The sequence below is a fragment of the Nicotiana attenuata genome, unplaced genomic scaffold, assembly GCF_001879085.1.
Source record: "Nicotiana attenuata strain UT unplaced genomic scaffold, NIATTr2, whole genome shotgun sequence".
NCBI classification, from domain to species: domain Eukaryota; kingdom Viridiplantae; phylum Streptophyta; class Magnoliopsida; order Solanales; family Solanaceae; genus Nicotiana; species Nicotiana attenuata.
Genome location: NW_017672159.1, coordinates 7,232 through 20,713, shown reverse-complemented (window position 1 = coordinate 20,713; position 13,482 = coordinate 7,232). Strand labels below are relative to the sequence as shown.

Below are 13,482 nucleotides of genomic sequence, written 5' to 3'. Positions count from 1 at the left end.
ATCCCCCACTTCATAAAAGGCCACGGTGCAATGACTGGATGTAACAATTCCGCGGGTCTATGCATATTGTTACTGTATCTTTGGCACTTGTCACATTTAGCTACAAAGTTTTCCGCTTCTTCTTCCATTTTGGGCCAATAATAGCCTGCTCTAATCATGGTTTTCACTAAAGATCTTCCTCCCGCATGATTTCCACAATGTCCCTCGTGTATTTCTCTCATCACATAATCTGTTTGAGAAGGTCCGAGGCATCTTGCTAAAGGACCACCGAACATTTTACGATAAAGATTGCCTTGCTTTAAACAGTAGTGAGCAGCTTTTTTGCGAAGTGCGTGAGCTTTTTTCTTGTCTTCAGGGACAGTTCCATACTGCAAAAAAGCGACAATCTCGTTCCTCCAATCCCAAGTTAAATTATTGAAATTTACCTCATTTTTATCTTGATCAAGTACTGAATGGAATAGATGTATTACAGAAGCATTTTCATCATTTGTTACTTCTGCCGCAGATGCAAGATTAGCTAAGGCGTCTGCCTCAACATTCTCCTCTCGTGGTATCTGCACAACTTTCCAGGTTTGGAATTGTCTTATCAGATCTCGTGCCTTCTCCAGATATTGCTGCATTCTTGCCTCCCTGGCTGTATAAGTCCCCAGCATCTGATTAACTACAAGCTGCGAATCGCTTTTGATTACGACCTGCTCTATGCCAAGTTCGCGTGCCAGTTCTAAACCTGCAATCACAGCTTCATACTCTGCTTCATTGTTAGTCACAGGATGACATTTTATAGCTTGTCGTATGGTTTCACCCGTGGGTGGTACTAAAACAATTCCCAGACCTGCTCCTTTCACATTTGATGAGCCATCAGTAAATAAGGTCCAGGTTCCTAGATTAGATCCATTGAATACTTGTAGTTCTTTTTCTGCTTCTGGTCGCATCCCTTGGCTAAAATCGGCCAAAAAATCTGCTAACACCTGTGACTTTATTGCAGTTCTAGGTTGATATGTGATGTCATATTCACTTAATTCTATGGCCCACTTGGCTAACCTACCTGATAACTCATGTTTATGTAGTATATTACGTAGGGGATAAGCAGTTACTACAGAGATAGGATGACATTGAAAATAGGGCCTTAACTTTCTAGATGCCATGATTAATGCAAGTGCAAGCTTTTCTAGTTGAGGATACCGTGTTTCCGCATCTAATAATGATTTGCTAACATAATAAATTGGAGACTGTTTACCTTGGTCTTCACGAACCAAAACAGCACTCACCGCTACTTCTGAAACAGCAAGGTAGATAAGCAACCTTTCCCCCTCTTTTGGTTTTGCGAGCAACGGTGGATTTGACAAGTATGCTTTCAAGCTTTTGAGTGCTTGCTGACATTCTCCAGACCATTCGAACTGATCTTGCTTTTAAGAGCTGAAAAGAACTTAAAGCATTTTTCTGATGACTTGGAAATAAATCTTCCCAAGGCTACTATTCTTCCCGTCAGTCTCTGTACCTCTTTCTTACTTGTAAGCATATCAGGAATTTCTTCAATAGCTTTAATCTGTGCCGGATTTACTTCAATGCCACGGTTAGAAATAAGAAAACCTAAAAACTTACCTGATGAAACGCCAAATGCACATTTCTCGGGATTCAGCTTCATATTGAATTTACGGATCTGAAATGTATCAGACAGGTGGTGTATATGATTCCTTGATTGTTGGGATTTAACCAACATATCATCTATATAGACTTCCATGGTTTTCCCTAAATGTTCTTGGAACATTTTGGTCACCAACCTTTGGTATGTGACACCAGCGTTCTTGAGGCCAAATGGCATTACTTTATAACAATAGGCCCCTTGTCTGTTATAAATGAAGTTTTTTCCTCATCTAAAGAATCCATTTTTATTTGCTTATACCCTGGATATGCATAAAAACTTAACAATTCATGTCCTGCAGTAGCATCAATCAGTTGATCTATATGTGGTAACGGAAAAGAATCTTTAGGACAAGCTTTGTTAAGGTCGGTGTAGTCTACACAAACTTGCCATTTGCCATTCTTTTTTGGTACCACTACAGTATTAGCTAACCAATTAGGATACTTTACCTCGTGGATAGAGCCTATTTTTAAAAGTTTTTGGACCTCATCTTGAATTACCTGATTTTTGAAAGACCCCTGCTTTCTCTTCTTTTGTTTGATAGGTGGATATGATGGATCCTCATTTAACTTGTGAGTCATTACCTCCAGAGGTATCCCTGTCATATCAGAATGGGACCAGACAAAACAATCTACATTAGATTTCAAAAATTCAATCAACTTACCTTTCATTTCGTGGCTCAAGTTGGCCCCAATGTAAACTTTCCTCTCAGGCTTTTGTTCGAATAATTCTACAGCCTCCAACTCTTCAATCGCTGTTTTGATATTTTCATTTTCTTCCGGTTCTTAGATGAAATCAGGCCGTGAATCCACATCTGTTGGCCCATATCCAGTTGAGGCTTGCAGTGAAGCATCCTCAACTGGATTCTGTAATTTCTATTTTTCTGAATCTGCTACAGAATTGATGATCCCAGGCGTCTGTTGATCACCACGGATTTGACAGATTCCCCATGGTGATAGGAATTTAATGACTTGATGTAAGGTAGATGGCACAACATCCATTTCGTGAATCCATGGTCTCCCGAGAATCATATTATAAGCCATATCCATCTCCACCACCTGAAATTTTGTATCTTTTACAACTCCCTCTGCGGATGTTGTAAGTACTACCTCCCCTTTTGTTACGACGCTCGAATTATCAAAGCCAGATAAAGTATGCGCCTTGGGTACTAGCTTATCTTCAGCTTACATCTCGCTTAATACTCTTAGCAAAATGATGTTCACGGAGCTACCTAGGTCAATCAAAACTCCTTTTACGTTAGTATCATGTACAAGTAGAGATATTACCAGTGCATCGTTGTGTGGAGTTAGCATGCCATCTACATCTGCATCATCAAATGTAATACTCCCCTCCTCTAAAATATATCGGACCCGCTTCCCGTGTGTAACTGAAACTTTAGAAACTTTCTTGGCTGCCGTATACGTCACACCATTAATTTCTTCGCCCCCGCTTATAACGTTAACGATCCTTTTCGGAGAAGGAGGTTAGGAGGCTCCTGCCTGTTCTTCATATACGCTTGCTTACCTTTTTCACTAAAGAACTCAGTAAGATATCCTTGCTTTAATAAATGGTCTACTTCACCTTGTAGCAATCTACAATCTGCCGTTATATGACCATGATCGTTGTGAAATTCACACCAGTGATCAGGGTTACGCCTATTTGGATTTGATCTCATTTCTTTTGGCCACCGCACCTTATCACCCATGTTTCTTTATACCGCTACTAATTCTGAAATGCTTACATTGAAACTGTAACCGCCAATTATCGCCTTAGAGCTTCTATCATCATCGCATATCTCCCGCGTGTCCCACTCTTTTCTGAACCTTGAAGATGAACCTAATTCTCTATCTCTCGACCTACGATCGTACCTTGAGTTATCCTGTTTCGATCGTGAGTCTTTTCTCGCTGGTCCCATGTAAGGTTTGTATCTGTTTTTCCCAGACCTTTTTTCAGTTTCAGCATGCCTTGAACTTACCCTCTCTTCCTTTTGAAGGTGTGTAATAGTATCTTCTTCTATCCGCAACTTCATGTTGTATCTGTTGTAAACGTCATTCCAAGTTGTTGTTGGAAATTCCCGTAGGCTTTTCTTGAGTCGTCTCGTGGCCTCCGAACTCTTCTCATTTAGATTGCTGGTAAATGCTATAGCTGCCCAGTTATCAGGTACGGGTGGCAACATCATTNATAATATCTCTTCAGATGAACGGCATTCCAATGTGAAGGTAAAATCTTACCATCCATTATTTCCAGCCGTATGCTCCCTTTCCTGCGATACCTTGAATCTTATAAGGTCCTTCCCAAGTTGGACTTAACTTTCCCGCGTTAGCCGCTCTCATGGACTGAAAAACCTTTTTGAGTACAAGTCCCCAATCTTGAAGTATCTTAGGCGAGCTTTACAATTATAATATCGTTCCATAACATGTTTTTGTGCTGCCATTCTTATTAACGCAGCTTCCCTCCTTTCCTCAAGTAAATCTAGGTTTATTCGCATTTCTTCTTCATTGGATTCCTCAGTTGCTTGTGTATATCTCGTGCTCGGCTCCCCTATCTCGACTGGGATCAAGGCTTCAGCTCCATATACCAGTGAAAATGGTGTTTCTCCCGTACTTATTTTTGCTGTTGTGCGATAAGCCCATAAAACACCAGGTAACACCTCTGGCCAATTGCCTTTAGATTCCTCCAATCGTTTCTTCATATTGTTGATAATGACTTTATTCGTCGATTCAGCTTGTCCATTACCCACCGGATGATAAGGTGTTGAGGTAATCCTTTTGATTTGCCAACTTTGAAAAAACTCCGTGATTTGCGCGCCTATAAATTGTGGGCCGTTGTCACATACGATTTCCTTTGGTACGCCGAATCGGCATATGATATTTCGCCAAATAAAATCTCTGACCTCTTTTTCTCGTACCTGTTTAAAAGCACCTGCTTCTACCCACTTAGTAAAGTAATCAGTGAGTACTAGCAAAAATCTTACCTTGCCTTTTGCTTGTGGTAGTGGACCCACGATATCCATCCCCCACTTCATAAAAGGCCACGGTGCAATGACTGGATGTAACAATTCCGCGGGTCTATGCATATTGTTACTGTATCTTTGGCACTTGTCACATTTAGCTACAAAGTTTTCCGCTTCTTCTTCCATTTTGGGCCAATAATAGCCTGCTCTAATCATGGTTTTCACTAAAGATCTTCCTCCCGCATGATTTCCACAATGTCCCTCGTGTATTTCTCTCATCACATAATCTGTTTGAGAAGGTCCGAGGCATCTTGCTAAAGGACCACCGAACATTTTACGATAAAGATTGCCTTGCTTTAAACAGTAGCGAGCAGCTTTTTTGCAAAGTGCGTGAGCTTTTTTCTTATCTTCAGGGACAGTTCCATACTGCAAAAAAGCGACAATCTCGTTCCTCCAATCCCAAGTTAAATTATTGAAATTTACCTCATTTAGTACTGAATGGAATAGATGTATTACAGAAGCATTTTCATCATTTGTTACTTCTGCCGCAGATGCAAGATTAGCTAAGGCGTCTGCCTCAACATTCTCCTCTCGTGGTATCTGCACAACTTTCCAGGTTTGGAATTGTCTCACCAGATCTCGTGCCTTCTCCAGAGTATTGCTGCATTCTTGCCTCCCTGGCTGTATAAGTCCCCAGCATCTGGTTAACTACAAGCTGCGAATCGCTTTTGATTACGACCTGCTCTATGCCAAGTTCGCGTGCCAGTTCTAAACCTGCAATCACAGCTTCATACTCTGCTTCATTGTTAGTCACAGGATGACATTTTATAGCTTGTCGTATGGTTTCACCCGTAGGTGGTACTAAAACAATTCCCAGACCTGCTCCTTTCACATTTGATGAGCCATCAGTAAATAAGGTCCAGGTTCCTAGATTAGATCCATTGAATACTTGTAGTTCTTTTTCTGCTTCTAGTTGCATCCCTTGACTAAAATCGGCCAAAAAGTCTGCTAACACCTGTGATTTTATTGCAGTTCTAGGTTGATATGTGATGTCATATTCACTCAATTCTATGGCCCACTTGGCTAACCTACCCGATAGTTCCTGTTTGTGTAATATATTACGCAAGGGATAAGCAGTCACTACAGAGATAGGATGGCATTGAAAATAAGGCCTTAATTTTCTAGATGCCATGATTAATGCAAGTGCAAGTTTTTCTAGTTGAGGATACCGTGTTTCCGCATCTAATAATGATTTGCTAACATAATAAATTGGAGACTGTTTACCTTGGTCTTCACGAACCAAAACAGCACTTACCGCTACTTCTGAAACAGCTAAATAGATAAGCAACCTTTCCCTATCTTTTGGTTTTGCGAGCAACGGTGGATTTGACAGGTACGTCTTCAAGTTTTTGAGTGCTTGTTGACACTCCTCAGACCATTCGAACTGATCTTGCTTTTTAAGAGCTGAAAAGAATTTAAAGCATTTTTCTGAAGACTTAGAAATAAATCTCCCCAAGGCTGCAATTCTTCCCGTTAGTCTCTGTACTTCCTTCTTATTTGTAAGCATGTCAGGAATTTCTTCAATGGCTTTAATCTGTGCGGGATTTACTTCAATGCCACGGTTAGAAACAAGAAAACCTAAAAACTTACCTGATGAGACGCCAAATGCACATTTCTCGGGATTTAGCTTCATATTGAACTTTCGTAAGATCTGAAATGTATCAAACAAATGTGGTATATGGTCCCCTGATTGTTGAGATTTGACAAGCATATCATCTATGTAAACTTCCATAGTTTTTCCTAGATGTTCTTGAAACATCTTGGTCACCAACCTTTGATACGTGGCACCAGCGTTTTTGAGACCAAAGGACATTACTTTATAATAGTAAGTCCCCTTGTCTGTTATAAATGAAGTTTTTTCCTCATCTAGGGGATCCATTTTAATCTGATTATACCCTGAATATGCATCTAAGAAGCTTAACAATTCATGTCTTGCAGTAGCATCAATCAGTTGATCTATATGTGGTAACGGAAAAGAATCTTTAGGACAAGCTTTGTTAAGGTCGGTGTAGTCTACACAAACTCGCCATTTGCCATTCTTTTTTGGTACCACTACAGTATTAGCTAAACAATTAGGATACTTTACCTCGCGGATAGAGCCTATTTTTAAAAGTTTTTGGACCTCATCTTGAATCACCTGATTTTTGAAAGACCCCTGCTTTCTCTTCTTTTGTTTGATAGGTGGATATGATAGATCTTCATTTAACTTGTGAGTCATTACCTCCGGGGGTATCCCTGTCATATCAGAATGGGACCAGGCAAAGCAATCCAAGTTAGTTTTCAAAAATTCGAACAGCTTACCTTTCATTTTGTGGCTTAAGTTGGCCCCAATGTAAACTTTCCTCTCAGGCTTTTGTTCGAATAATTCTACAGCCTCCAACTCTTCAATCGTTGTTTTGATAATTACATTTTCTTCTGGTTCTTGGATGAAATCAGGTCGTGAGTCCACATCTGTTTGCCCATCTCCGGTTGAGTTTTGTGGTGTGGCATCCTCAACTGGATTCTATAATTGCTATTTTTCTTCATTTTTTGTGCTTGAATTTTCTACGGAGTTGATGCTTCAAGGTGTTTTTTGATCACCGCGGATTTGACGGATTCCCCATTGTGATGGGAATTTGATGACTTGATGTAAGGTAGATGGCACAACGTCCATTTCGTGAATCTATGGTCTCTCGAGAATCATATTGTAAGCCATATCCATCTCTACCACCTGAAATTCCGTATCTTTGATAACTCCTTCTGTGAATGTTGTAAGTATTACTTCTCCTTTTGTTACGACGCTCGAATTATCAAAGCCAGATAAAGTATGCGCCTTGGGTACTAGCTTATCTTCAGCTTGCATCTCGTTTAATACTCTTAGAAAAATGATGTTCACGGAGCTACCTGGGTCAATCAAAACTCGTTTTACGTTAGTATCATGTAAAAGTAGAGATATTACCAGTGCATCATTGTGTGGAGTTGGTATGCCGTCCGCGTCTGCATCATCAAATGTAATGCTTTCTTCCTCCAAAACATGTCGTACCCGCTTCCCGTGTGTAACTGTAACTTTAGAAATTTTCTTGGCTGCCGTATATGTCACACCGTTAATTTCTTCGCCCCCGCTTATAACGTTAACGGTCCTTTTCGGAGAAGGAGGTTTAGGGGGCTCCTGCCTGTTCTTCATGTATGCTTGCTTACCTTTTTCGCTAAATAGTTTGGTAAGATACCCTTGCTTTAATAAATGGTCTACCTCACCTTGTAGCAATCTACAATCTACCGTTTATGACCATGATCATTGTGAAATTCACACCAGTGATCAGGGTTACGCCTATTTTGGATTTGATCTCATTTCTTTTGGCCACCACACCTTATCACCCATGTTTCTTAATACCGCTACTAATTCTAAAGTCTTACATGGAAACTGTAACCGCCAATCATCGCCTTAGAGCTTCTATCATCACCGCGTGTCCCGCTCTTTTCTGAACCTTGAAGATGAACCTAATTCTCTATCTCTCGACCTACGATCGTACCTTGAGTTATCCTGTTTCGATCGTGAGTCTTTTCCCGCTGGTCCCATGTAAGGCTCGTATCTGTTTTTCCCATACCTTTTTTCAGTTTCAGCATGCCTTGAACTTACCCTCTCTTACTTTTGAAGGTGTGTAATAGTATCTTCTTCTATCCGCAGCTTCGTGTTGTATCTGTTGTAAACGTCATTCCAAGTTGTTGCTGGAAATTCTCGTAGGCTTTCCTTGAGTCGTCTCGTGGCCTCCGAACTCTTCTCATTTAGATTGCTGGTAAATGCTATAGCTGCCCAGTTATCAGGTACGGGTGGCAACATCATTCTTTCACGCTGGAATCTGTCTACAAATTCCCTGAGCAACTCTGAATCTCCTTGTTTTATTTTGAAAATATTTTCCATTCTTTTTTTGACTTTTTGAGCTCCCGAATGTGCTTTGATAAATGAATCTGCAAGCTCAGCAAAAGAATTTATAGAATTTTCGGGTAAAAGAGAATACCATGTTAATGCTCCCTTAGTGAGTGTTTCACCGAATTTTTTGACCAATACTGATTCAATTTCCTGTTTGGTCAAGTCATTGCCCTTTACACCAGTTGTGAATGCAGTCACGTGGTCTCGTGGATCAGTTGTTCCATCGTATTTTGGAATATCGGGCATCTTGAATTCTTAGGAATTGGGAGAGGAGCAGCGTTTGGCTCCCAAGGTTGTTGCGAATATTTGTCCATATCCACTCCCTTGATTACAGGCGGTATTCCAGGTATTTGCTCTATGCGGTCACTTTGCTCCTTGAGCTGTTTCTGCAAAGTTAATACTAAATTTTGTAAATCAGAATTGACTACGTTACCTGGTTCTCCATCTCAAGAATCGCTGGGGGTTCCACCACTGCCCGAGTTAACAAGTCCAGAACGAGGGTTCTCCAAAGTGTTGTTATTTGGGGTTGGTGTTGGTGGTGCAACCGACAATTGGTTAGCGAAAGCCTCAAGAGCTTTGCTGACCTGTTGAGCGATTAACTTCTGCAAAGCTGCGTTGATAGCCTCATCATTTTCCAATTGAGCATTTGCATTTGATTGAGATCCATCAGGAGTTCCTTCCCGAGATTGTCGAGGAGAGCTTGGTGGGGAAGGGATTGGGGTACGATCATCTTGTGGATTCTCCTGGAGTTGATGGATTCTTTGGTTGTTCTCATTAACATTTGACATGGTTGATATGACAAAAAAGGTTAATTTAGGAAAGAATAGATTATCAGATTCCCGGTAACGGAACCAATTTGTTTAACCAAAAATAAGAATTTTGATCAAAGCTTATTTCAAGAAGAACTCGGGTTACTGATAATCAAATAAAAATAAGAATAAATGATGTAAAAAATAGCTGAATAGAAAGCAAAGTAAATCCGTGTATTCCAATAGTCTTTTGTCCCCTTACAAATGATCAGCTTTCCCCTTTTTATAGCTATCTCTAGGTAATACGTTTTGTTTCTGTCATAATAGAGCCATTATTGACAATCAATGGCATTTAATGTAACGTTATAAATGGTAATCATATTTTGATTTAGTACAAATTCCTAATGTTTTCCGTAATTAATGCCTATTGATTACTGACAATACGTATCTATACCCTTTTTTGCTATCAGGTTCATTCTCTTAGCTCGACTTTCGATCATAAAGAGGTCCGAGCATTTATCTTTCTTGAATCTCTTAAATTCCTGCCCATGCCTGTTGTAGCTCGTGCCTCTTTAACTATTCTTTGCCAATCGTCATCCTTTGACCAGTCTACGTGTCGTGACATGTCACTTTTCAATCAATTCTATGTATGAACTTAATTTTTCTCAATACAGGAACACTTTAATTTGTTCTTAGTTTCCAATTTAGCGGTTAGATTTGGGGCAAAACCAGCCTATTTTTAGTGATTCTCCCAACCCACTTATTTTAAAGATAAATAGTACTACTCATCCAACCTGCTCAAGTTTAAAGTGTTGGTATATGATCTTTTTGTTGGCCTATCGAGTTGAATCCAAAATGACTCATCCAAGTTTTGGGTCAAAATGGGTCAAATCATGCAACCGAATAAGTCAAAATGCAACCCCAAACATATAAAATCTAATTTTTGAGATTAAGAATTTATGTAAATCTGGAAGAACTTAAGCTAATTAAGTTTAAAAAATACCTACATTTTTTCCACGAAGCGCAATTAATAAAGAAGGTAGGTTGAGTCATTTGAATGGTTTGATTATGACTAGATGTTTGTCACCCAACCCATTTTGACATTCAAACAAACTTTAACCAGGTTGAGTCATAACTCATTTTTTAATTTGATCCGCTCTGACTCAACCAAGTTTGATCCCACCACATTTTCGACCTGTTGGTCGCAGGAATTGTCAATTCTAAAATTCAAAACAGAGAAGAGATTCAGACACAAAATTTGAGTTTATACAGGATCATAGAAAGGAAGAAGAGACTAATACTTAGAACTTGTAAAAAGAAGAACACTTTGTTAGAGTGGGGAGGCCCACAAAACCAAAAGGATCCATACACAATCACTCCATGCATCAACTCTTTGTTGTTTTTCTCCCACTTTACTAGTACAAATATGATAACACTAATATATCTTTTCACACTTTTGCCAATAATCCAACCTAAACTTCTCAACAACTAACGTGGTCAATAATTATGTTTCAACTCAACCGTTCATCGGTCATGGAGTTGATATCTTATTGGCAAAATTGTTTACCAAAGCCAAAGCGTTGCTAGTCACCTCCTTCACCTTCCCTACACGATCACAGACATCCAATTTCAGTGGCTCGTCATCAGTAACATCCTCAAATCCATCGGTACAAGTGTCCTCATTAGTTAAGGCTGCACTCATCCATGTCTGAACGTTACTCATCTGAAACCTCAACGACTCGCCGGAGCCACCAAGCTTACGCATCTGACTCAATGAATCACGTATTTGATCGATGGTGTCACCGAAAACTGAGAAGCAATCATGGAGCGCAGCTACAACTCGTGGTTGCGCTCCATAGTCAGCTTCGCGTGATAGGTTGGAAAGAAAAGCTGCCATGCGCTTGGCTTTGGCTAGGGTTACTCCGACGGCTACACGAGCTAGTCGAGCAGGGTCTTGTTGTACTGCAGTGGCATAGTGATTAAGTGAATGGTAGCAAGTAGCAGGATACATGGTGGTTTTACAACTCGAGCGAATATAGTCTGTGTCAGCCGAGACATATCCAGGATTTAGAGGTTGAGGAGCGGCAGCATTAGGAACGATGGCAACTGATGAAAACATGGTAGGGTCAAGGAGAGCAAACGACGGGACAAGGCGGAGGTGGAGGAGAACGGCGGCGAAAAGGATGGAGAGGAGGGAAAGAGGATGTGAGGTTTTCATGGTTTATTGTATTTAGCTTTTTTTTCAAACATGCAGTATACTTAAAGCATTATGAAGAGTCCTTTGAACTCATGTTTTTTTAGGCAAGCTGATATATAGGCAATTGGTCTTGAGGTAAAATGACATTTGTGTCCTAAGAACCATATATAACATGTTGTCATGATTTCTATAGTTGAAAAGAATATTCATGTTCCTTTAATTCAGGAAGTACTGAACATTGCAAGTCTTGAACGTTTCTATTAACTACTACTCCTTCCGTTCCAATTTATGTGAACAGTTTGACTTTAAGAAAAAATAAAAATTTTTGGAATTTGTGGTCCTAAACAAGTCAAAAAGGGGTCCAAAGTATTTGTGTGGTTATAAAAGCTTCTCATTAAGGGTAGAATTGAAAATTTAAGCTAAATTATGTCCAAATTTAGAAAGAGATCATTCTTTTTGGAAGAGACCAAAAAAGAAACAGGTTCACCTGGAACAGAGGGAGTACTTGTTTAATGACCTTTTTATCACATTCTTTATTTTTTTCATATAATTATTTAAGACCATATTCTACTATTCCAAAGTCTCCCAATTCCCTCTATTTTTTGGGTGGGGTGGGGTGGGGTGGGGTGGGTGGGTGTATTAAGGTAAGACAGAGAGTCAATTGCTAATCCTCATCTAAACATAGATCATAGCATTCCATTCGCTTTTTATTTCTTATTGCCTCTTACAAATATCACGCTTTAACTTTTAGACCCGTGAGGGCTAATTGTGACACTCAAAATAATAAGGTAAAAACAAAGGCGGAGCCAGGATTTGAAACTAATAGGTTCGAAAATCTATTTCTTGTAAATAGCTGAATTCTAAAATAATAATTTGTATATATACAATAAAATTTTAAAGACAAATATAAAGTTTGGACCAAAGCTACTCGATTCGACCGTATCCAAAGCTCTAGCTCCACCCCTAGGTAAAAAGTAATTACTTCTTCAATCTAAAAAGCGTTGGAAGAATCCAGCAGTCATCATATTTACCCACCACAAGGAGGAACATTTTGTGAACAATGGACCTCCATCTTTTAACTTTCAAGTTCTTCATTTTGCTGTTAGTTTGCCTAAATTAACGCCACTTAACAGGGTGGACCTACAATAAAATTTGTGGACCGAATGACTTTTACTTTAATTATGTGTAACACCTAATCATAAATAATAACTACCAAACTTTGTGTACTTTTGACCTTTGGATTGACAAACAAAAAATGCGTACCCACTAGAGAAAAAAATATTATAATTGTTAATCTTCAGCATTTCGGCGACAAAAGTACTCTACATTATAAATTATATGCAGTGACGGACCCATAATATTATTCAAGCGGGATCAATTGGACAATACAATATTTTTGTGATAACAACCCACAATAGAGATTTCCATGAATAATCAAGTGAATTTTGTATGTTGCTATTTTTTACCATCATGCCCCTAAAAAATGTCATTTTCAAGTGCTTTTTTTTTATTACATAAAAAATGGTTAGACAAGAAATATCCATTTTTCTTAAAGTTCCACTAAATTTTATAAAATAACTCTTACAATATTTAACCAATTATAAGAAATTTTCCTTTACAGTCTTCTATTTAAAAATTTATGTTTTACTCTCAATTAATCTTGCCATTTAAAAAACCATAAACAAAACAAAAGTAAAATAAACAAACAATTCACTAAAACAATAGTAACTAAGTAAAAATATAAAACTAGCTCACCTTCATGTAACCCCAAAAAGTAAATAAGCACAGAATTATTTAAGGTATAAAAGTACTAAAATAAACTTAAAGAGCATACTCACTATTAAAAAACATCCAAAAAATCGCGAAAACGGTCGGAATCCAACAAAAACCGACTGATTTCCGACCATTTTCAATTACTCGATAAACTAATAGTCGCAAACGAATGCGGTTGCTGTTTTCCCACCGAAATCGGTC

General features: G+C 39.0%; 1 protein-coding gene across 1 annotated transcript; it reads right to left on the bottom strand.

Annotated features, from left to right (window-relative positions):
* Window positions 1-10,555: 10,555 nt before the first annotated feature.
* On the bottom strand, window positions 10,556-11,615 carry LOC109212115 (21 kDa protein-like). Its single transcript, XM_019375727.1, has one exon. It carries the CDS (start codon window positions 11,527-11,529, stop codon window positions 10,843-10,845), a length of 687 nt encoding a protein of 228 aa, XP_019231272.1. The 5' UTR covers window positions 11,530-11,615; the 3' UTR covers window positions 10,556-10,842.
* Between the last annotated feature and the right edge of the window lie 1,867 nt (window positions 11,616-13,482).

Excerpts from the sequence above, each read along its gene's own strand:
- LOC109212115 (XM_019375727.1), bottom strand. The coding sequence starts at position 11,529 with ATGAAAACCTCACATCCTCTTTCCCTCCTCTCCATCCTTTTCGCCGCC.